The 23,786-nt window shown below is 40.5% G+C and overlaps 1 protein-coding gene across 6 annotated transcripts in view; it reads left to right on the forward strand.

Moving 5' to 3' along the window:
• The window catches only part of SASH1 (SAM and SH3 domain containing 1), a 554,241-nt gene that overhangs the window by 466,776 nt on the left and 63,679 nt on the right, over positions 1–23,786 (forward strand). For all 6 annotated transcript variants that reach the window (XM_080998541.1, XM_080998543.1, XM_080998544.1 and 3 more), the window contains exons 3-4: positions 14,989–15,039; positions 15,164–15,213. In XM_080998541.1, the coding sequence (XP_080854667.1) occupies positions 14,989–15,039; positions 15,164–15,213 (101 nt within the window). The remainder of the gene's footprint in view (positions 1–14,988; positions 15,040–15,163; positions 15,214–23,786) is intronic.

Genomic DNA, 23,786 nt, shown 5'->3' on the forward strand with positions numbered 1-23,786 from the left:
CTAATAAACTGAAACTGACACGGGGACAAACAGAAGAAGACGCCTTCACCCCGGTATGGCTCCCCTTTATCACACACACAGCCCAACAGGACAATGACAATAATCCACCAACAGCATACAAATCAATATGGCTAACCTGATCCAAAACACCCACCCACCTCACTCACACACGAAAACAAAGATCACCACAGCCAATCACAAGCAAACAATCACACCCTAGGCCAACCCCAACCTCTCTCACCACCAAAGGAACACAAGTGAACAACACAAGCAACGCTGACACCAAACTCTACATACATTAAACATAATAGAAACACCGCCACCCGACCCCACCCCCATCCATCTTCCCTCTCTCCACCCCCCTTCTTTTTTCCTTTTTTTCTTCTCCCCCTAATGCCTCAACAAATGAAACGGATTTGTAAAAATGTTACATGGGAGAAAAAAAATACGAGGCATTACACTTCTGTAAAACAAGAAAATCCTTAATAAAATATTTTTTTAAAAAAAAAACAAGAATGCAAAGCTGAAAATGAATGAACTGCAGCTAAAATATTATATTATGTATTCTCCAACCTCCTGGGACATTCAGGTGAAGGGTGAATTAAAAATGACATAAACAAACGAACAAACATATTCTGGAATGCCTTGACTTTGGCAGACAACACAGTGTGAAACTGAATATATAAAAAATCTATGTCCCCTTTCACCCAGATGCTTTTATCTAACAGATAATACCAACTTAAGTCTTTGTTCTCCCACCCAATATTTGCTGCTGCTAACAGCTTCAGCAGACCAAAGAGCAAGGCTAGAAAGGAACGTGATGTGTCTGAATTTATATCAGGGGACATACCTCATGCTGAGAGAAAGAAACTTTGTCTTCTGCTGTTGCCTTTGAATCAGGTCAGTACTTGGGGATGGGAGGGAGTGGGCCTGGATGCCAGAGAAGAGGCAGTCTTTGTTTTTCTTCCTAGGCTGTATTTCTTGGAGGACTGTACTGTAGTTTGCAGGAAGCTAACATTATATTGGCACTAGAGCTGTAAACTTCAGATACTAAGAGAAAACTAACACCATACATGCAGTAGGTCTGTGCATGTTTTCTTAAAGTAACCCCTGTTTTCACTGGTATTTACTGTCACTTAGTAGGTTTGCATAAGATGACAGCCTTAGCTTAATAGGTGATCCCCAGCTGCAGAAGGAATAGGCAAGGAAGGGGCAGGAAGGAAACAGGACAATGAGAGAAAGCAAAGTGAAGTTGAAAACAAAATTGATAGTCTGCCCCCAGGACTCTTGCTGCTGTAATGTGGAAGCACAAGCACAGTGCTACTCAAATTTCCTAACACTATTAAAATAATGATAAAAGCAGAAGAAATTCATGAAGGGATGAGTTGCAAAACTAGAATAAAGAAAGTAACATTCTAAATGCGAGTGCAGCACTTGGGTTTCAGTGAACACAAAATGCTATGCTGATTTCCATCTACAAGATTTGAGATGACAGAAAGGGTTAGCCAAAAAATGGAGCATTCAGCAGTGTTGTTGAAACAGAAAACGTGCAAGGAAAGCAGATCCATTTACCAACAAGCAAGCAAGGCCATGCAGTGTTTTAACATTTTTATAGCAGATATCTTGCAAAGCCACCAGAGAGTTTTAGAGTGGGAGTGATTAAGTTGAGATAACTCCACATATTTTGGAATCCCAACTAGTCATAGTGTCTGAATTCTATGCAAAGAATTCAAGGCTTTGTCAGAGATGCAGGTAGCAAATGAATTACAAGACTTTGTCCTTGGAGTTATAAAACACACGCTATCGTGTTTTGCTAAAGTGGTTTCACAAGCTAGCAGTATCTCATGGATGACAAAAGAATACGGTTGATAACAGGAAAACCCAAATAATGAGGCTTGGAATGTGAAATCAGTTCGATTATGTTAAATGAATTTTTATGACTGCAATTATAAATATGCTTACTCCATGAACATATTTTCTCCAAATTAATTTAATTCAGATTCTTGTGATGTAGGCATGATCTTTTGGGAGAGGTCTGGTTGGGTGGGTAGGAGGTGCTTAGATTGCCTGAATTGCTCTGGTGTCCTGCCTTTATGCAGATGAATGATGTTGAAATGGGGACCTTTTAAGCCTATGCAGATCTGTGTGAGGATCATACCATTTTTCTTTCTTTTTTGCTACTACTTTTGAAATTTCTAAGCTTAAAGTATTTCCTTATACATTAAAGAAGCATACTTTGATTATCTACAATTTCTGAAATAACGGGGATTAGAAAAATGGAAGATAGCCTTTCTGAAACTGAGTGAATTTTCTAGTCTGTGTAGGTGAATGTCAGTGAATCTTTGTGAATGTCAGTGTGGCAGAGACCTGAAGCTAGCATGCCTGTTACTTCTAAGACCCCCATACCCTTGGCTAGAATAGTTAGAAGCCCTCTGTGCCAACTCCCTTTTAACATGTGGCCGGCAGGGAATTTTCACCTTATTGATTGCTAATTAGGAATTGAGTTTTTCTTCCTGTGGTTTGCACTTGTTTCCAGTCAGCTCACCACTTATGACCTTACTGATTCAGGTAGCATAAATAAAATAAAAAAAAATCCTTTAATAAACTTAATTAATTTGAAATGTGAGAGTTGACTGGGTTCTATTCCATTTAGGGGATATAGTTTCCTTCATGCTGCCCAAATAACTTGAGATACACTAATGTAAGTTAATGGGAAGTTTGAGATGAAGATGAGTTGATGCTTGACCTGTGCAGACTGCAAACGTAGCTGACAGTCCTCTATTCCTGGGTCAGTAAGATACTTATGAATAGAAGTTTCATGTTACCAAAGGTGCTTGGGTGTCATTGGCATTTGTTATCCTACAGGTAGGATTCATGTCTGTTGCAATGTGCCAAATCAGAAAAAAGTTAAAACACATCTGCAGGCATTTACTATTAGGAAAGACCATGCAATTAATTTTATAGGAGGAAGTTAGGATGTTTTGCATTCTAACACAAGTTATAGTCTTATGAGTTATAAAATACCTTGTCTTGTCCAGCATGCCTCCACCCCACAAAATGTAGGTAACTGTTCTGAAATCTATTGTTCCTCAAAACTGTTCCCAATAGTAGGTAACTACTATTGTCTTTTTCAATTCTGATATGTTCAGCCTCAAAAGATAACAAGATCAATGTGACTTCACTTTGGTAGGAGGGAGGGATGATACCCTACTGAGATCACAGAGGCTTTATCTATGTGTGGTGACTATTGTAGGCCAGAAAGAATTCTTTATTTTTTGCTGCAACAAAACTCTGTGGGGAAAATACCTTTGAGAAGCTGTGAAGGTAGTGATAAGCTATGTAGTAGAATACAGATTATCTCCAGTTATTCGATTACAGTAAGACCACAATTTGTGTGCATTGAACTTGTGCGCATTCAGCTTTATATGCTTGGCAACATTAAAAAAAATCAGAAAGGGGTAGGTGTCTGGGTAAAAAGATTTTGGCAATCCCACCCGTCATTGAACCCAGTGTGTCTGGACTATACTCAATTTGGGCTTTAGGCACAATCCTCACTTTTTTCTGCTGTTGTTCTTATTGAAAAAGAAGCTGCACTAGCACCAACTGCTAAGCCAAGGTGTGTGGTTTATTTAAACCAATGTCCAGTCTTATGACACCCACCCACCCACACTGACAGAGCCACACACCTCGATAGAATGGACTACAACTCTGATCAGGCCCAGTCACCATGGCCAATGGTTGAGAATGATGGGGACTGTAGTCCAAAACATCTGGAGGGTTCCACGTTGGCTGCCCTGGTTTAAACAAGCCGTACACGTTAATCACATTTAAACAAACCGCACACGTTGGCTATGGGAGAATGTGGCCAGTAGTGGAGAGAGAAAATATAATGACAAGCCCTCCCTGTAACCTCATATTCTAATAGATGGAAAAATGAGGAAATAGGGAGACTTCATTTTTATATTTCACTGAAATGACTTTATTACTGCCCAGTTCTTCCAGGACAAAAGCAGTTTCACAGCTCCTCTTAAACTCACATTTTAAAGACATTTGTTTCTTTCTGTCATTATGGTTGATCTTCAGGGAAAAAAATCACAGTCCCAACAGCTGGATGACAAGACTGTCTAGTTGTAAAAGTTGCTAATTGCACGTTTTGAAGCATTTGCTTTTTTAATTTATACCTGCAGACTTGCTTGTAGGCATGAGTTGTCATTTTGGTACAGCTACCGCTGCTAAATTTTGTAAACAAAGATTAACCATTTTGTGTGTTGTTGTTATTCTTCATACTTTGCTTCAAGCCGTTAACAGTTCACCATCAGGAATGCATGTAGTAGGCTTATATATATCTCCCCCATGCAGCATTGCAGTGTTAAGTCTGATTTAGGTAACTCTGAAGATGCAGCTCTCAGAAATTCTAGACATTGCAGAGAACAGTAGATAGTGCTGTCAGCTCCAGGATTTAGAGCGATGACTTCTGTTCTCCTGCACCAGTAAATATTTTTGTTGTTGTTGTTGCTATGGAAAATGTATGCTTCTTTTTAGAAAGGGCTCTCAAGAGCATCTAACAAATCATAAAATGAAATGAAAACACTATGATATATAAATATAATAGCAATCATGAAAGAAAGAAATGCGAATTTGGAGAAGTATCATTGTCAAAGTCAAAATAGATACATGCTAATGCCGTGGGAGAGAAATAGTTAATGCTGATACTTCCATGGGTGCAAAACTATGGGTACTGCTGAGAGGGAAAAGTAAAGTTATTTTGGTCTACAACTGCCATCCTCCCTGAGCACTGACTATGCTGCCTAGGGCAAATTGAATAACATATTGAGAGCCACAGTTTACCCATTTGTGGTCTGAAAGTTATTAAGAGATCTGCATTTGACAACGTTGAGTACAGGGTCAAAATTAAGAGCATCTAACAAACTCCTCCTTTAAGCACCATCCAAAGTGGGTGCCAGATTTTTGTGTCCACACTAAGCTGGGCCTTTTTAGTGGTAGCCACAGAGCTCTGGCATGCCCCTCCTGTGGCTTTTTAATTTCAGTCCTATGTTGATGTACTTTCACAGGGAGTGATTAATTGTCTTGTTGTGTTCTACAATACTGTGTTGTACACCACTTTTGGTGTGGGTGTATAGATAGAAAATAAATAATAAATATAGTGAAATGTTTCAATAAGTATGGGTAGTAATCAGTGGCATGCAGTGAAATTTTTCATAGGGGAACAGTTAGGACCAGAGGCGCTAGCTTGTGAGGGGTGTGGGGGGGTCGAAGGCATTCCTGTGAAGTCCTGACATTGCACACATTAGCATCGTGCCTCCTTCCCTAAAATGGGCAGAAGCTTCCCGGGTTTTGGGAAGGAAGGCACCAGGGAAACATTTATGAGACTAGCCAAGTCCTCTTAGTCCAATAACCTCATGCCACTGGTAGTAATGTATTAGCATGTGAGAGTCAGCACTGTAATGTATTCTCATCTCTTCACCTAGCTGCTTAAGTATGTTCTCAGTTTTTGCTACTTAGTAATCCTTAATAGAGGAAATAAGGAAAGCACACATAGTAGTAGTACAGTGTAGGAAGAAACAGGAATAGTCCATTCCACTTGATGTTTAATCCTTATGGCAATTGGCAGCAATTTGTATTTCCTCCTGTTCTAGGAATAATTGCAGTGTAGAAAATTCCTATCATTCTACATCAACTTCTTTTGGTCATGTTTCTTTCCAAGAACTGTGATATGCTTTTCTCTCTTCTTTTGCTTTTTAGAAAAAAACCCGCTTAGGGATTCTATACAAGATTGTACATGAATCTTTCAGAGAAATTTTCCCCCAAGGTTCCTCTCTTTGCAAAAAACAGTGTTTATATAGGCCACCCAATAACATCTCTGAGTGACTCACTAAAATGCAATATTAAAACACAACAACAACAATTGGTTAGAGAAAACTAGTTTCAAATCATGGCAGAAAATATTTAACATGTATGTGGCAAATTCCAATTCAGAACTCAAAAATCATAGGTCTTAAAAAATTTCCCATGTAACTGAAGTAACCATAAAGAAGTTGCCAGGTGAGTCTGAGAAGGGTATTTCACAACTGGGGTGCTATCACTTTGCCTGGTAGTCATCCTTTTCATTTCACTTGGCTCAAGTAAGGCTTTTGAACGGGATTTTGGAATAGAGAATTAGCACACAAAAGATGCTCATTAATGCTCTGGTTCTCATACTCAAGTTTTTAAGTGGCAGGCAGCTTCCCTGAACACAAGAAATGTTTTTCTCTCTGGAGACACCCAAGTGTGATCAGCTGCAGTGCTTGTTTAAAATATATTCTGGATACCAGTGTTCTAAACAATTTGTTGATTTTATCTGTCCACATTGTTAAACAATTAGAATTGTTTGTTGAGATGTGAGAGCAAAGCATTTTGTTCATTGTTTTCCCCTTGACCTTTTTGTTGTTTCTTTTGGTCAGGGATTATTATTTTTAATCTGTTTCCCCAAACACACTAAGTGGATTTCAATCAACCAGTGGTTGAGCTCAGGGTAACTCAGCAGGCTGGAGGGGAATGAGGAATGTTTAACAGAATAAGGCAAATAGGATCATGCTAAGGTGTTGTCAAAGAGCAGAGCTGTGATGTTGCACAAGCAAATGTTGGTTGTCTATAGGGTGAAAAGGATGTGTCTGATTCAGTCCTATAGGTCTGAGTTAGGCTGTCTGAAATCTCCTCTTCTCTTATTGGATGCCTTTGTAAGTCAGTAAAAAGCCTTAGTAAGAACTTTTCATTTCAGAGAAATCTTGTTTTTGTCCTAGTGGTGACAACAAATGTTCCTTTTTGAAAAAATAAATAAAAACATAGCCACACAGTTTGGAGTCTTGTGGGGAGCATAAAAAAACTTGGGGGCAGATCTAGGCAGTGCTATTTTTCCAGGAAAAAGATATGCTGGAACTCACCATGAACAGATCCTTTGTAATGGCAGTAATGGCAATGTTGCCCACCTGAGAGGTGCCAGAACTGAGTTCTGGCGAGTTCTAGCTGAAAAAAGCTCTGGATCTAGGTCACATGCTAGCCCCAGTTTATGGAAGCTATTGAGAACTAACTGCATTTTTGTGTGTGGCGGGCCAACTTTCAATTAGGACAAAGCTCAAACTCTTCAGACACTTACTTTACATGTAGCTTTATTCCACAGTATTGCTTCTTTGCTGGAATCTCATACTGAGTTTATTGTTTGGCCTAAAATTTTTACCTTTACCACAGAAGCTCAGATTCCTATTTATTTTATTTTACCAGATTTATTTATTTTTCATGAAATAATACAAACTATTCCATTCATCCTACCAGTCTCCCTAGAATTGATGTGCTACTTTACACTTTTAAATGCTAAGAAAAAATATCTTTATTCCTGGGCCACCCAGTGAGTCCTTAATTTTCCTGTCTTATCAGGCATAGCACCCCATATATCAGGGGTGCCCAAACTTTTTTTCAGAGAGGGCCAGATTTGATGAAGTGAGCATGCGTGAGGCCAACCAAAGTTGTTGAGCTTTTTTTGATTTTACCCCAGGACATATACTGCCACAGGGGTCGGATTAGGCCCCCCGAAATGGACTTTGGGCATGCCTGTCATATATAAATGTGCCTGCTGTTTCTTCACTCCAGATAATAATAGTGAAGGGAATTTTTACTGACTCAAGCAAAAATTTGGAAGGGCTACTGAAATGCTACTTGCATGTATTGATCCTTAACATTTGTGTGCAAATCCCATTTCCCCCCATGTTGTACTCGGGTACCAATTCAGAAGCTATCACTGGTACAGTCATACCTCATGTTGCATCCACTTCAGGTTACGTCTTTTCAAGTTTTATCCCGCAGCAACCCGGAAGTACTGGAATGGTTACTTCTGGGTTTTGCTGCTCGCGCATGCGCAGAAGCGCTAAGCCGCGCCGCGCATGTGCACAGATGCGGCGCTTCTGGATGCGGACATGCCTCTGGGACAGATTACTTCCGCAACTCGAGATTCCACTGTATCTTGTAATGTCTACAACACAGTACCTGTAATGCTTATGAGCCATTAAGAAAATATTTAGGCTAATGTTTCTTCAAAAGGAAATGTGAATCATTTATAAGAAAACTCAGTTTTAACCATTCTTCTACAACCTTTTTTTCTTTTGTCCGCCTCAGAGCCCCCCGCCCCATTTCATGTTGTGTATAACAAAAATGTTTTCATTTAGAATACATCATACAAACTCTGGCAGTTACATGCAAGAGTAATGGAGCAGAAAATTTCCCATGTCCTGCTATAATGGCTGAAAAGGACAGCTTGGCGGATTGCAAATGGAAACTTAAAAATACATTCCTTGCTAAACAGAAATATTGGAAAATCAGTGATCTGATTAATTTTCCCCAAATGCCTATATGTTCAATTTTGGTGACCACAGTATAATGCCTTGTTGTTGATGCATCTGTTTTTATTACTGAGACATGCCTAAGAACTAGTTCTGTGACACTGAACACCTGTAGAAAACCTATGGCTCACCTGCAGGGATTTCAGTGGTAGTCTTCATCCTTAGCGCAAACTAGGCTGGGAGCAGAGAAAGGATAGCCCGTGTCACACTCACACTAAATTATGCTTTTTAATAGATATTTGTTTGCGACTCAGTCTAACTTCAGATATGGTTTTGCCACTCAGTTGCGCTAGAATTTGCAGAGACTCCTGTCACATGAGCTGAATTTAATTGACCAATCAAAACAGCACCATGTATTCGTCTGTTGTTACACTGCTTATTAACTAAGATTGGATACCGTTTCCAGTTCCTAGGGATCTAGGATTTCTTTAACTGTAGCCTATTTATTTCCATAGGCTGGTTCCTTGTGAAGCATCTCATAGCACCAGTTTCACTATCAGCATGCAATGGGAGCAAAGAACACCCAACAGTGTTGTGTTTGTAGGCAGGTAGTGGATGTCTGTCCACTCCGCTAGCAGCCTTTTGCACTTCCAGTGCTGCATCTGTGCATCTGAAACCTCTGTTGATGGTGCAATGTGTCCTGAATGACAGGGGAAAAGGCGTATAACATATTCCCACAGGCACAGCTATTTGAGTGACCTCTGTTCTATAGACATGGCATTCCTCTGCCCATCAAACCAAGATGCTGCTGCTGGAATAAGATCTCAGTGGAGATGTCAGCTTCATTCTAGAAAAAAAAAATTCACCACTGACACAACACATAACAAATGTGCTGAGTATTTTCTCAGTCTGGTGTCACTTCAGGCTTTCTGAGTAATGACTGTCACCTAACTGCAGATGATGGCTTCTCAGCATCCCCAGGCTTACACATGGTGGCAGCAGTGGCAGAGGGGATCTAAATGACCAACAAATTGGCATTAAATTTCAAGTAAAACTTCATAGTATCTTTGGAAGCCTGGCAAAAGTGAAAGTGTATCCCCTTGAATTTGTTTAGCTGGTAGGTATTGAAAAGGAAAAGGCAGGCTTCCTCAACCTCGGCCCTCCAGATGTTTTGAGACTACAGTTCCCATCATCCCTGACCACTGGTCCTGCTAGCTAGGTATCATGGGAGTTGTAGGCCAAAAACATCTAGAGGGCCGAGGTTGAGGAAGCCTGGGAAAAGGAATATGCCAAAAGAGAGTTGGGGTGAGGGCTATGTTCTCACCCCAATTATCTTTGGCATGTTCTTCTTCCTGTTGCTCTCATATGCCTTCAGCTTGACTGAAGACTGTGTTTACATCCATTCAAGGTGTGACAGGGGCCTGTTCAATCTAGCGCATTTCCGCACCAAGAAAAAAGTGTGTTGGGTCCTTATCCAAAAGATGTTTGCAGATGTCGCAGTCTCGACAGCGCACTCTGAGGAAGCTCTGCAGGGACTCATCAACCATTTTGCTCAAGCCTTCAAGGAAACCGGCCTTACCATCAGCCTGATGAAGACCAACATCCTGGGTCAGGACATTGCCAGCACTCCACACATCAGCATTAGTGATCACACATTTGAAGTGGTAGACAATTTTGTCTACCTGGGTTCCACTATAACCAGCAACCTCTCAATCAGCGCTAAGCTGGACTAGCGTATTAGCAAGACAGCTATGAAGAAGGCTCGCCTCTCCAAAAGTGGATGCACTGTCTATTTCAGCTTGGTCATGTCCACAGAATGGAAGATGGCAGATGGAAGGTGGCTTCAGGCACTAGGCCTATTGGCAAACCAACACTGCATTACAAAGATGTCTGGGCAACATTAACTCCCCCATGTGGGAATCCCTTGCAGACAACCGCAGGGCCTGGAGATAGCAATGACTAGAGGAGGAATGACCACTGGGAGGAGTGCAGGGAGAAGAAACGCCATGGCGCACCTGTAGCAGGACTGCAGGTCACCTTCATCTGTCCCAGCTGCTACAAAACATGTTTCTCCTGTATTGGTCTCTACAGCCACAGCAGGTGCTGTAACTCTCCAACAGTATGACTTCACCCCCAAAGAGACACTCTTCCATTGTCTCCTGAGACAGACAGAGCCAAAAGGAGCTTTATAGTCTTGTGATAGTTTGGGATTATCTTTCTTTGATCTCAGAGTACTAGCACCAATGTGATTCTGGGCTTTGGAATCTGTGCTTTTCACCAGCAGCCCCTGTGGGATAGGAAAGCACCTAGTTTGAGGGCAGTAGGCAAAAATATATAGGAATAAATATATTCATTTACTTATATGTCCACAAGCATTTCACAAGTTTATTTCACAATAAGCCCGTCTTCTGTGAGCTGTTCTATTTCAATCACATTTCAAACAGTCTATAGCTCTATGAAGCTATAAATATTCTTTAAACGGAGATTTTCCTAGATTAATATCCCTAGGTTGCACACACAAAAATTGCTTCAAGGACTGCATTTTTCTGTATTAGATATAAATGGAGAACTCTTGATAGCATGTATGCGAGGTTAAGCACTGCTGAGGGCAAGATTGCTGTGTTTGGCTGCCTTCAAATCTCCATTTCACCATGAATCTTGCAAGCTAGCCTTGGGTAACTCACTGACTGTGCTCAGCTGTCATGCTAAAGTAAACCATAGCCTCAAATTGGCTTGTTTCAAACAAATCAAAGTTCAGCTGACAGGAGAAGCCGTGGTTTTCAGAACTAGAACCCAAAGCTTCTGAGTCCTCCTCATGGCCACTCTAGGGAAGATGGATTGTTTGTGCCAGAAGCTCACCTAGGCTTATTCATGTCATGCTTAAACTATTGCTTAGCCACAGGCATAGCTAACTTGGTGCCCTCCAGTTGTTGTTGAACTAAAACTCCCTCACCATTGGCCTTGTGAATTGTGATTTAACAACATCTGGAAGACAACATGTTGGCTACCACTAGTTTGATATTGGGTTTATTGCTGGTTTTCTTTTTCTTTTTTTGGTATTTTTGTTTTCGATCTTATGACTTATGTGGAAATTGTTTAATTTGGTCATGTTCCTTTTTGATATTTTATTTATTGTTTATGACTACTTTTGTTATGTTTGTAGTTACACATTGTTTCATGTTGTAAGCCACCTTGAGCATGGCATTAATCATGGAAAGGCAGCATACAAATAAAAATATGTCTGTATGTATTATATGACTTGCAAACATTATCCCTTTATCTTGCCAAACCTGACTGCCATTGCTTTGGGTGAAATCTTAAGTCCCACCTAGTCCCTATTCAGTTCAGTAGGACTTACTTCTGAGTAGATGTAGTTAGGATTGTGCTGTAAATTCATATGTTTGAAGCTGTAATTTTAAATGTACTTAATAAATGTGAGTGATCAGAGTTGTACCTGAACCTATGATGCAAATTGAAATCTTGAAGTGTGAGAAATAACCCCTTATTAAATATATTTACATGCTTCTTGTTAAGGCTTGCTAAAGTCGATCTGCTTGCTAGCTCACATGCTTTGTTGTCATACAATCCGTATACTGCATGATGCTCTCCAAAGTAACTTGAAACTTTGTTGATTCCTGCAGCAGAAGGAAAAGATATTGCTCAATAAAATAAGTAAACAGACATTACATGCAGTTCGACTTATTTGACTTTTTTTTTACAGCAGCCAGAATATTGTCTGCTTGTTTCTTCAGCTAATCAAATAAATGTTTAAACGTTTACATCTCTTTTAGCAGGGAAGATTCAAGGCTTCCTTTAGCTGTAATTTTTGCAATGAAGGGAATTAAGAAGTCCACGTTTTTTGCACTCTTGAGACAGAAAGTTTACTTCAAAGCTTTGCCAAATTTGTAAAATATTTGAGAGGTCTGATTAGCTACACTTCAAATAGACAGCTCTCAGAAGCTTTGGGCAGAAGTTAGTCCTTTGTTTATACATTAATTTTATATCATCATGTGAAGTTTTATGTTCACAAAATACATGCCTGGTGCTTACCTGCAGATCCGAAGCACCCTGGGTCAAAATATAAACAAAACTGGCCGTAATTAGAATCTGAGTCCTCCAGAATGTCTTTGAATATTTGCCAAAGAAATGCTAGTTGTGTGAAATTCTAACTGAAGATACTTCTTATGCTCCCTCAAAAGTTCCAAGGAACAGGGTGGCTTTTTAGATGCAGAGACGAGAGAGATTGCTCACAGCATAAACAAGAGTAAAGAGAGACAGAGTAGAATCTGGATTTTGTTAACACAGGATGCAGCTGGTACTTTTCCCTAGGATAATTTGAGGTGGGGGGAGGACTCTCTCCACCTTCCTTTGACAATGGAATCTACTGTGCAGTGTAAATCTTACTCGTTTATAGTCAGCTTGGGTAACCAAAGTATCCCTTAAAAGAGATGAAAGGAAAACATGAATTCACAAAGATCATATCTAGGGTAAAGCACTTACAGCACAAACCTTTTCTTTTAAATACCAAATAAACACGGCAAAGCCAAATATTTGCTTCTCACAAGCCAGAGAACAAATTTACTTCTTATATATAGCAGCTTCTGCTGTCTCTTTGCGTGCAGTTTGTGGGTGAGGTGGCGGATAAAATGTTCCCTCTCTCTTCATTTCTATGGCAGAACTTGGCCTGAATGAACCATTTTCTCCTTAGGTACGCTGTCGCTTCCTTCCGTTTCGGGCTTCTTGTCATGGGGAGAACCTTGCAGTGATCCGGTTGCCATTCCAGCTGGAAAGCTCATTTGGCTTTTGGTTTGGTCAAAGTAATGAAGGAAAAGGAGGCTGTGTGCATTTGTTTTATATGGAAAATAGCTCTGGAGAGAAGGGGACAGGGAGAGAACGAAGAAGCTCTAGCATTATTTTTCCTAGTGCTTTTACTTTTGTGCTGTACTTCCGGTCTTCGCTGAGTTTTTACACGTGCCTCGTTTCAACCCAGAAAAAGAGACCGTGAAAGTTCCTTAGATGGTTTCACAGGCCGCTTTGCTATCTTGCTTCAAAATAATTGAAATCAAGCTAACCAATATGCAAAATTGAGTGCCGTTTTCTACACAGTGGAATGGTGTAGCAGCCTGAATAAACTACTTGCTACTACATGCGGTCTGAGGAATTTTGACACTTGCAATTTTCCAGATATCTAAGATGTGTTTTGTCAAGGCATTTACAATTACAGTCTGGCCCAGTGAAGTTCCTGATACCTTCCCCATGGTTCAGCGAAGGAGAGCCCCCCCCCCCCCGCCATGGGTTCATATGCTGTTGCTGCTTCCTCCCTTCTCATTCATGATTCCTTCTTCTCCTTTTTTAGAGCTTGCCACCATGCAGTGTTGCGTCTATAGCAATGTAAATGCTTAGCTGAAGCCTGCTTCTGACCATGGTTGCAAACTCTAGTCAGAATCTAAGCATGGCTAGCTTTACCATCAGTGTTGACACAATGCTATATCATCTGAAAACATAATGCTAGCTCTGAAAAGGGAACGGAAAGACTCATTCACCCATAAGAGCAGAGGAGGGAGCAGGAAGGAAAACTCAACCCCACAGGGCACTCCTGCACTCCTAATTATAGCTGGGAAATCGGAAATGTCCCATCTGCATCGTGTCTGAAAAATAACTTGGCCATATTGTAATTCCTTTTCAATAGATGTACAATTGTCTTACTTGTGTGTCTTAATGAGACAGGAAAAAGACATTATTAAACTAATTCCCACTCTTCTTAGACCTAAGGCAAGATACAAAAATCTGAGCTGAGGACAGGATTGGTGTAATGGTTGCTGATGTCACAAAGTCGCCCCCCCCCCCAGCAACTGGCCCCAGATAGACATTTGATAATATTGTTACAGGAATTAGCTGCAGCTGGCTGGGAACTGAACGGAAGTGGGAAAAGAAGCAAAGTTAATTAAGTGTTGAGGTTGTAGAAGAGGACAGAGGGAAAGGAATTATTATGGAAGTGCAGAAGCTGTTCAGATCTGGGTACGTAATTTATGGTGGTTACTAGTCTTGTGTTGCTTATCTGGGCCTTCACATTGTAGAAGGAAGAGGAAGGTTGGCAGGAGTAAGACAGAAGGAACCAATTATGTGTCTTTTGGTAAATATATCTACCAATAGGGCTTGAATAGGACCGTGTCATAGTGAGAGTTAAAGCAGGTTGTCATACCAAGGAGATTAATATGGTCAAACTACCACATCACTTCTTCATCTTTCATTGCAATTTACAGTGCTGTGTGCAGAACACTGAGCCATCTAGTGACCACATAATATATTGCAAGGGAAACAAAAGATAATGGAAACACTGAGAAGAAAAAGAGTTTGGCAGTACTACTGAAATGATGATATGTGGTGGTTTAGTGATATTTCAACTAAGATTACATGTTTGCCTTGTATGTTGTTGTTTTTTAATAATAATCTGAGTTCATGTATTTGTACTGGACTAGTGATTTCCAGTCAGTTCCTGAAGACATCTAGATTGAGACAACTTGCTGATCTCCTAACTTCCCCATCCTAGTTGCATTCACCGTTTCTTTATTTTGCTCCTTTTCTATGTGCTTCTGCTTTGCTTGTTAGTACTGCTACGCTTGTATGTTACCCTAACCGGGCATCTCTTCTGTTTTAGGAGAAACCCGATGCCAGCTCCACATCCCTACAGCTGCGATCCCAGATTGAAGTAAGCACAATGGCTGCAATGATCTATTTTTGTTTCTGCCTTCAATTTGGTATTCTGCATCAGTCAGATAATAAAGCCTGCCATTGTTCAGCCTCAACTCAAAGCAATGAATCTTCTCTTACAGGAATCCCTTGGCTTCAGCAGTGTGGTATCAACACCAGAAACAGAAAGAAAGTAAGTTTTGCTCTTTCCTTGTTCATTAAATTTTACACGAACTACCAATTCGCATGAAAGTACTTTCTTTATATAACCCCACAAAATAAGTTACTAAAACAAAATTAGTACCAAACTTTTCTTTCTCTGTCTGCTAGTGTCCTTTTTTCTTTCCCTACCTTTCCCAATTGATATTATATTCTGCCACTTCATTGTTGTTGTTTTAAATACGTTAAAATAACAATACTTGACAGGATTAAGATATGTTCCTTTTACACTGTCCGAATAAGAGGGGAGGGAAAAACAGAGAGCAAAGCAAATGCCTGCTTAGGCATTTTCATTCATGCTTTAGAGTTTTATATATATGTCTCAGCCTCCGAGTTTCATACCTTAAATGTCAGAAGTTGTTGTGTCGGTAGACAGATGAGTTTCCCCTGTAACCTTAGGAAGTGTCCTTAAGGCAGCTGCACGGTGGAATATTGTCTGAAGAGGGCAAGTCATTTTAAAATTACCAGAGGTTATGGGCATTTGATGCCATGTAGAAAACTTGAGTGGCCAAAAGAGACATGATTTAGGCCTGCACTCATCAAATGTGACAGTTTGATTGATTGGTGCTAGCCTCATTCCCCTAGATGAGCAGTATTGCCTCGTCAATCCAGGCAGTTACATGCTTGTAAAATCTGCTTGCAAAAGAATGTTCTTTTACTTTTCTAGCTATAGCCATTGAACTCGTCTTGTCTTTTCCTTATACAAAGTAAATGAAAATGCTTGTGTAGTTTTCTGCTAAGGCCCTTCTACACATGAATAATGTGCTTTTGATACTATGCTTGATATAAGTTGTAGTAGAATAATAATCTAGATATTGATGGAAATCACGTGGATCCCAAAGAAAACTGGGTATGGGATGGTGTGATTTCTAATCTGAAGTCCTCCTTGGGCCTATTTCTGGGCCAGGGAATACGTGTGTGTGTGTGTGTGTGTGTGTGTGTGAGAGAGAGAGAGAGAGAGAGAGAGAGAGAGAGAGAGAGACTTGCTGGTGGTTGAACAGTGTGATGAGTCCATTTCGAAACCTTTTTTTTGCAGAAGTAGTGTTCCCATTTTAAGTATCACAATGAGACCCTTCTTTCCTTTTAGCAACTCACCCTTTAGAGGAATTTGAATTTTAGTCCACAGGTTTAAAAAAGTTGATTGTGGAAGCAAAAATCAGATCACAGCTTATCTGTCCTGCTTTGCCTCAGTTGCCCCTTTGAGGTGATTGCCTAAGTAATTACTAGAACTTTTATCTCATTTTGTAAGAATCAAATCTCCCCTAAAAGGTCACTCTACTGAAATAGTTTTAAGGAGAAAGTTATTTTAAAAACCTGTAACTGTAAAAATCTGTAAACTTCAGTTATACACTCATCGAATTGAGCAGGAAAAGGGTGTTGGGTCATAAAGGTCCACAGACTGCAGTGGGGATGAGAGGCAAATATTGGTTAAAGTTATGGAAAATGTGTGAGTTGCAATCTATGCTGAATCAGTGAATCATTTCATGCCATGTAAACTCAGGTATACACTAGAGCAAGTCTTTCCTTTCTTGTGAGAAGTCTTAGCACCAAAATTTAGAAATCTTTTGGTTTCTCCTGACAGAGGAGAAATTGTCTAGAAGCTACTGAGTCACAAGGCAAGCCAGTGCTCATGAGTGACTCCATATGATGTTGTCAGCATTTGTATTACATTCCAAATGTCATCCCTAACATTCTTGTTTTGGATGCAGTGGTTCCCAAAAGATGTGAGGCTGCCTTTGAAATTTAAAATACTATGGCATGATGATGCAGATGACGTACCTCTGCCCTTCCCTAAGGGATTATATCATTTATTTAAAAACTATAATATAGTATTAGTGAATAGCTAATTTGCTAGGATATACCATGAAGGCCTCATTGGATCTAAGGGCGATAGTTTAATGTGTTTAACCTGGAACAGTCTTAATCACCTAGAAAAATGTAATTGGGGGTCTCATTTTGAAATGTGGATGAAAGGTACTGAACCTTCCCATTCCTGCTTGTAGCTCTGCTTCCAAGCACTTTTTGCCCAGCCATTGTCACACAAAATACTGAGGATAAAAGTGCTTGGGGAAAGAAGTTTTCATTGGAAGGTTTTGCACTATTGTTTCTCTTACCAGTATTATGCCCTTCTGCTGTTAACAATCCAACACTACACACCTTTTCTCTGCAGAGGGCTGGATTACACGACCCTTGGGGTCCTCTCCAACTCTCCAGTTTTATGATTTAAGATAGATTCTGTGTTAAAGTACACAGAAAAACAACCATTGTCTAGTTTGCTTGTACGTCCCACTGTAGTTTAGTGTAACTTTCCAATGGGCCCAAGAAATTTGGGGACACATTTCTTTGACTTGAATGTGCACACTAGCCATAACTAGTGACCATAACTAGAAGCAGCAGCAGTCATAATACACCAGGTGTTTGGCTATGCAACTGCCAGCTTCTAAAGCAAGGCAGTCTTATATAGTTGAAGGAAGCCAGCAATTTATCCCATTCTGATGTGTGGGATTTTGTTTAGAAATAAATACCCTTTTCTTGTCACGGTAATGAGTGATGTGAAATTTCCAGCATGATGTTTTAGCAGAAGTGCAACCGCCAGGAGCCATCTGCATGATGTAAGATTCTTGCCAGCAATTTTTTTTTTTAAAAAAAGTTCTTTTATATGTTTAAAAGCATGTCACTGCTGCAGAATATTTTACCAGCTGCTCCACTCGATTTGTCAAGGCTGAAGTAAAACTAGTGAGAAGAATGCAACTCATTTTCACACTTTTAAAGGTCTGAATCTTTCATAGTAAATTCTTTAAAGGGAGTTTCCTCAAAAGCATAGCTAATCCTGGATCACCACTGCAATTTTTAGAATGTCTATAGATCCAAGGGTTCAGTATGTGCACAGTAGCTTTAAGGTAGCTTACTGTACTGGGAAATCAGCAATGAATGGTATTTAGAGACCCAGGTGTGTATTGCCAAGTTCATTTTGCAAACTTTAAAGATTTCAGCTGCCTTTTAAAGACTGGTTGGAATGTTGGTTCTTTGAACCTGCTTTGTGTTTGTGAGCATACATGTTTGTATGTAGTTATTTTGCCAAAGGGGGGGGGGCGGAGAGCTCTGGACAGTTTTGTGTATTGTGATTTAAAAAACAGGTTCTCATTCTCTTTGTTTGGAGGTAGCATTTCTCCATGCCAGCCTTCAAGTAAATAGAAGATTCTCCCCAGTTCAGGGTTGTTACCATCTGTCCAAAGCCTGTGAGAACTGAGTTGGTGGTCTTGGTCCAATTTCTACTAGGCAAATACCACAAAAGCTACCATAACACTTGGCATTAGACTAAGGGAAAACTCAACTGCCTACTGTAAAATGTTACTAAATAGGCATACAGACTGAATCGAATGGTGGAACCTCCAGAAATAAAGAAAAGCGTGTAGCATGTATTGCAAGCTTCCATTGCTATAGTAACTGTCCCTTATAAAAAGGAACAGCATCTATTTTCTGTGTAAGTATGGCTGTTAATGAATGTGAGATTCATAATAGGATGTACATTTTTCATTGTGAAAGAAAATTGGAGAACTTTCCGAGAACACTGATTAATTTTGCGTGCAACTACAAGTGTAACTTTGTTACAAAGGGATCCCCCTTGTGATATCTTGAATGTGACAGCAGCTCTCCTGCAGTTGTTTACTCAAGCAAAGGAGGAGAGATCTGATGATCACTGTGTATTTGGCAGGAAATCCAGGTCAAACCAAGTCAAACCTTCTGCATCCTGTCTTTCATCCTGTTTTTAGCAGGGGAAGAGGACAGTGCATTTCCCCCTACTTTTGGGAATACATTTTGGTTTGATTCGAAATAACCCGATCTAAGCAGGCTACCTCCTGCAGCCTCTAAAACTGAAGGTATTTCAAGCAGAATAGGGAAGCCAAAGCAATTGTTTTCTTTTGATCTTCTTGGGGCATTCAGGAGACCCATTTAGTTAACTTAAAAGACAACTGTCACCAGAATGTGAATTTGCACAGCATACACTGGGTGTTTAATCACTCTCTGAACCCAACTCTTTGTCAGTATAACAAAAACAGTTAAACCAGGGAAGTTTTGTGATATAATTGCAAACTGAACTTTGACACCCGTGTTTCCTTATCTATCAAGATACACCAAAGGCCTTTCTGCCGAATTTATTATAAATTTATTAGAGACACTTTACGCCATAGTCCAGGGATAATTTTGACCGATTTGTCCCTTGTGGGATGTTGCAGCGCGGCATGGTTATGAATGGTCTCTGTGCACTCTGAACAGTGGGACATTTTTGAGCAGCTTTGCATTTCAGACCATGGGAGCTTCTGTGCCTTCATCAGCTGTGAGATGTGCTCACTGCTGCAGCTGTTTTGAAAGTGTAAAACCATCATGCTGTGCACTGGTCTTGTGTGCATCTCATGATGAACTACTCAGCCTGAGTGCATGCCCTGTGATATGATCTCCAGCCAGAGGGAGGAGTTTGATGTTGTTATGATTTGAGTCTGCAGCTAATTTGGTTCTTGTATTAGCTCCAATGTTGTTAATGAAGGAGTCAGTACAGCAGAGTTGGTATACTTGCTAATTTAAATGACTGTGAGTCTCAGCAAGCAGGCTATATGCTTCCCTTTGTAAAGGAATAATTCACATAGTTTTTAAAAGTTTATTGTCTTGGATGCAATTTTAACAAACCCCAAAGCAGTACTGCAACTTGAGATCTAATCCAGTGGGAAAATGTGGGGTTGCTACCTATGTACACCCAGTCATTTTTGGTTCCCCCACCCATGATACTACATCAGATCTTTTCACTTCAAAAAGCTGCCCCTTTCATTACTCTCCAACATTCTGTGCAGCAGGAGGCAGTTGGAAAGGAAAATTAGCAAGCCCTGTGGATATGTACAGAAGCATTTACTATCCTCATCCAAATTTCTATGGGTCCCAGTCAGTGTTCAAAACTCCCATTGTTCTAGGCGCATTTTGTGACAGGGAATTTCATTAATGCAAGCAGTTTCTGAGCTCTGAGAGCAGTACTGCACCTATGTTTTTAGATTAAAACTGCCACTGCTGGAACGAAAGGAGAACCTTTTTCTGCCTCCCCACTTCCAGCCAGTCTCTGAGGACTGGAGAAGGGACCCTCATAAGAATATTAAAGGGGATGGGCCGGGGAAGTATGGCTTTGATTTTTGCAGTCTTCAGATGAGGATTAGAAAAACGAATATAAGATTTTAGCTGCAGTTCATTCATTTTCAGCTTTATATTCTTGTTATTAAAAAAGTGGACCTAAACACTCCATTGCAGCACCCATAACCTAGGTTTAAAGTGCCATTTAGCCCCTAGCTTTCATATCTCAGTTTCTAACACTGGTCCCAGTATAGATCTCCAAATCATTCTTACATTTATATGCAGTTTCTCTATCAATACTCATGTGCACAGGTCACCTGATTTAAACAATGGACTTCCCAGAATTCTAAAGATAAGACTGTTGATCTTATTGTGGTTAATGTCCAGACTGCAGTCCTAATCTAGAAGGATGCTGAATCAGTACTCTGGGTGATATTATCAGTTGAGTGGTTTAAGTACTGCCATGTTTGATTCTAGCAGATTGTCACAGCAACCAAATTAACTATGACATTTTACTATGAGCTCATCTGTAATAAGCCAGAATAACGACAGTGATGAGAACTGCAAAGCAAAGAAAGGGCAAAGGCCAAAGCAAGGAAAAAGGAAAACTCTGGTATGAAACTTGGCTTTTAATCTAGAGAATGAATGCTTCCTCTTGGCTTTGTTAACCGCTATAAACTAGATTAAAGAGGGGAGGGGAGAGCAGTCTCCCTCAGACTTAGTTAAACTTGTTCCAAAGCAAAATTGTGGGGGGTTTTTTTGGGGGGGAGAAGAGATGGAGTGTTATGTTTGAAGCTAAATTTCATTGGTGGCCAAATTATTCATGCTGCTTGCAAATAATTTCCCTGAGAGAAGTAGGGCAGGAAACTCCCACAATAACATTCACAATGGGAGTGAAAAACCAGCCAAACAGTGCTTGTGACATGTGACAAGCCAGACCAATGTGCCTCTGAGCAGCTGAAGGAATGTTTCCTGGCAATTGTTCTCAGAGAAACGAAAGCCTCCTTTCAGAAGAATGTAGAGCTTGTTGCTGCGAGTTAATGCTGTTTGTCATGACCCAAACACATTTGTAGATGGTGATGGGCTGTGTACCTTGTGCCAAGCCGGTCTTTCTGCCTGTATATTTTCAGACACCAAATCTGCTTTTGTGTGTGCCTCCCTCAGCTTTGGAATCTACTGTTTACTGGCCTCTCTTTTTTACACGCTTCCTGGTGATCTTTATTTATTAACAGATAGTTCAGTCTTCCCCAACGTAGCCCTTTCTAGATGTTTTGGAGCAAGAAGGCTGCTGAGGTTTTACCCCTTCCTTTTTCATCTCTGGCCTTCAGGCAACCTTTGCCAAAAAGAAGCTCACCTCCGTAATCTGGAGGTAGGTCTCAGCTGGCCAAGAAAACTCCAAAGTGGTGCTCTGCCCTTTGATTTCAAGCAGGGAGACTGAACAGGGTCAGGCAGTACTAGTTCTGTCACTAGAATAGGTCAACACAGTCCAGACTCTGCTCTCATGCAAACCACAATTAACTCTGCCAGTCATTGGATACATTGCCCATCATCACTGGAGGCACAGAGAAGTGAGTAACCTCCCAACCCCAGGCCTCAAGCCTCTATCAGCTCTTGAGCTCTGGTGGAGAGTGCATGGTTCCACCTAGAGATCCTTGCCTGGGTCAGGCAGCTGGTGCATCAAGAACCAAAGGTTTCACAGAAAGAGGAAAAAATGCAGCAGTTCCAGGTGTGAGTAACTAGATCTAGATGTTACTGCACTCTTCACATTAGTGTAGTTCTCTCAGTGTCCCATGTAAGTGGTGGCACGTAATTCTGCCAGATGTGAAACAGAACTATGGGCAAAAAGCACTAATGTCTTCCTGTTCTCTGAGTCATACAGCACTTGCCCAGTCTGTGCATAGAGAATTGCCATGGATTGCCAGCAGCCCCCTCAGTGATGGGAGAATAGAAGGCCTTCAGGTGCAACTGAGGGTGATATTTCCCACTGCTCATCTTTCTATGGGTGCTTCAGATTTATCTTCTCAGAGTGGGCTCAGCTTTGCTACAAATACTTTCTGAGGTATGGGAGTTGTATGGGAGTTCCTTTGGGAGATTATCTCAATTTTGGTTCTCATAAAGCAGTTCTTGGAGGTGATATCGTAATGGAGGATGTTTGGAATTACGAAGTGGGTTGTAAACTGCTTCCTTTTATTCAACTTCAGCCCAATTTTCTCAACACAATGTCTTGGGACAATTTCTTTTGTATGGCCCAGAGCTTCCAGGATATCTTTCTGAACCTGAATGAGAGATGGAGATCTTTATCGGCCTCCACTCAACTCAAGAATGATAGAACATTATTAATCTTCCTGTATTGGTGTGCCTGATATCTGCTTTGGACCTAGTTTTTCTTCAGTATTTGGTCAATTCCTATAAGGCCTCCCTAGTTGTTGTTGTTTTTTTAAATTGGCTCTTCCAACTTTTCATACATGGCTTGAAGGAGACAAAGAAAAATCCTGTTCTTTTCCTGCCTGTTGTCATGCCAGTGAAGGGGTGTTCCCCTATGTTTTCTGTTTTGGACTAGAGACTTATAGATGCAATATAGATACCATACTAGAAGCCAGGTTCTGTGATCTTACTCATGATCAAGGATGCTGTGAACTGATGGGACCTGCTTCCACTGTAAAGTAAGCACAATCAACATGGCTACCTCTCTGTTGCCTACATAGGGGGGAACAAAACAAAACAAAGGCAGTGCCATGTTTGTAACTGCTGAGAAAGTTTTGACCTGCTGAAAGAGCCATTGCTATGGAGACCTAATGACAAGATAATTGAATGGAACCTCTCTGCTTTCCATGTTTCTCACACTGATGCTAGTAGGGTCAGAGCCCCTCAGACTTGCATTTCCCTTCAGGTCCATGCAAATCTTTATTGGACTAAAGACCCATTTTCCTCACAATGTCATCCCCCCTTAAATAAATTATCTTGAAGTCAGTCAGCTCCTCTCATAAAGGTGTCAGTTTTCACAGTAGTTTAGTCACTAGGCATTGTGTAAAGCAGGCAGATAAACAAACCACCTTCAAAGGAAGCAAGCAAAAGGCTTTTGTATTGGTGTATTTTGTGCTCCAAATATAAGCAATAACTTTATACCAGGCTATCTGTTCCATTTGGTTTGTAAATAGATGCTGGGAAGGGAGAAGAGAGTATAATTTTATGGGCGGTTTTTAGTAGCTGTCTAATTTTTAGGACCACATTATGCACCTGTGCTATTTGCATTCAATAAATGAGATCTGGGTATATTTTAGAGCACATCTGTATTTATGATTCTTAATAGCAAAATAAAAACCAATCAGGATAATCTTATTCTCAGTTTCTCTTTGTGTTGCTGGGGGGGGGGGGGACCAATGACCTTTCCGATCTAAACAGCATGTTCATAAAAGCAGCACACATGGTGGT

This window comes from Podarcis pityusensis, assembly GCF_964106645.2.
Source record: "Podarcis pityusensis genome assembly, chromosome: 3".
NCBI classification, from domain to species: Eukaryota; Metazoa; Chordata; class Lepidosauria; order Squamata; family Lacertidae; genus Podarcis; species Podarcis pityusensis.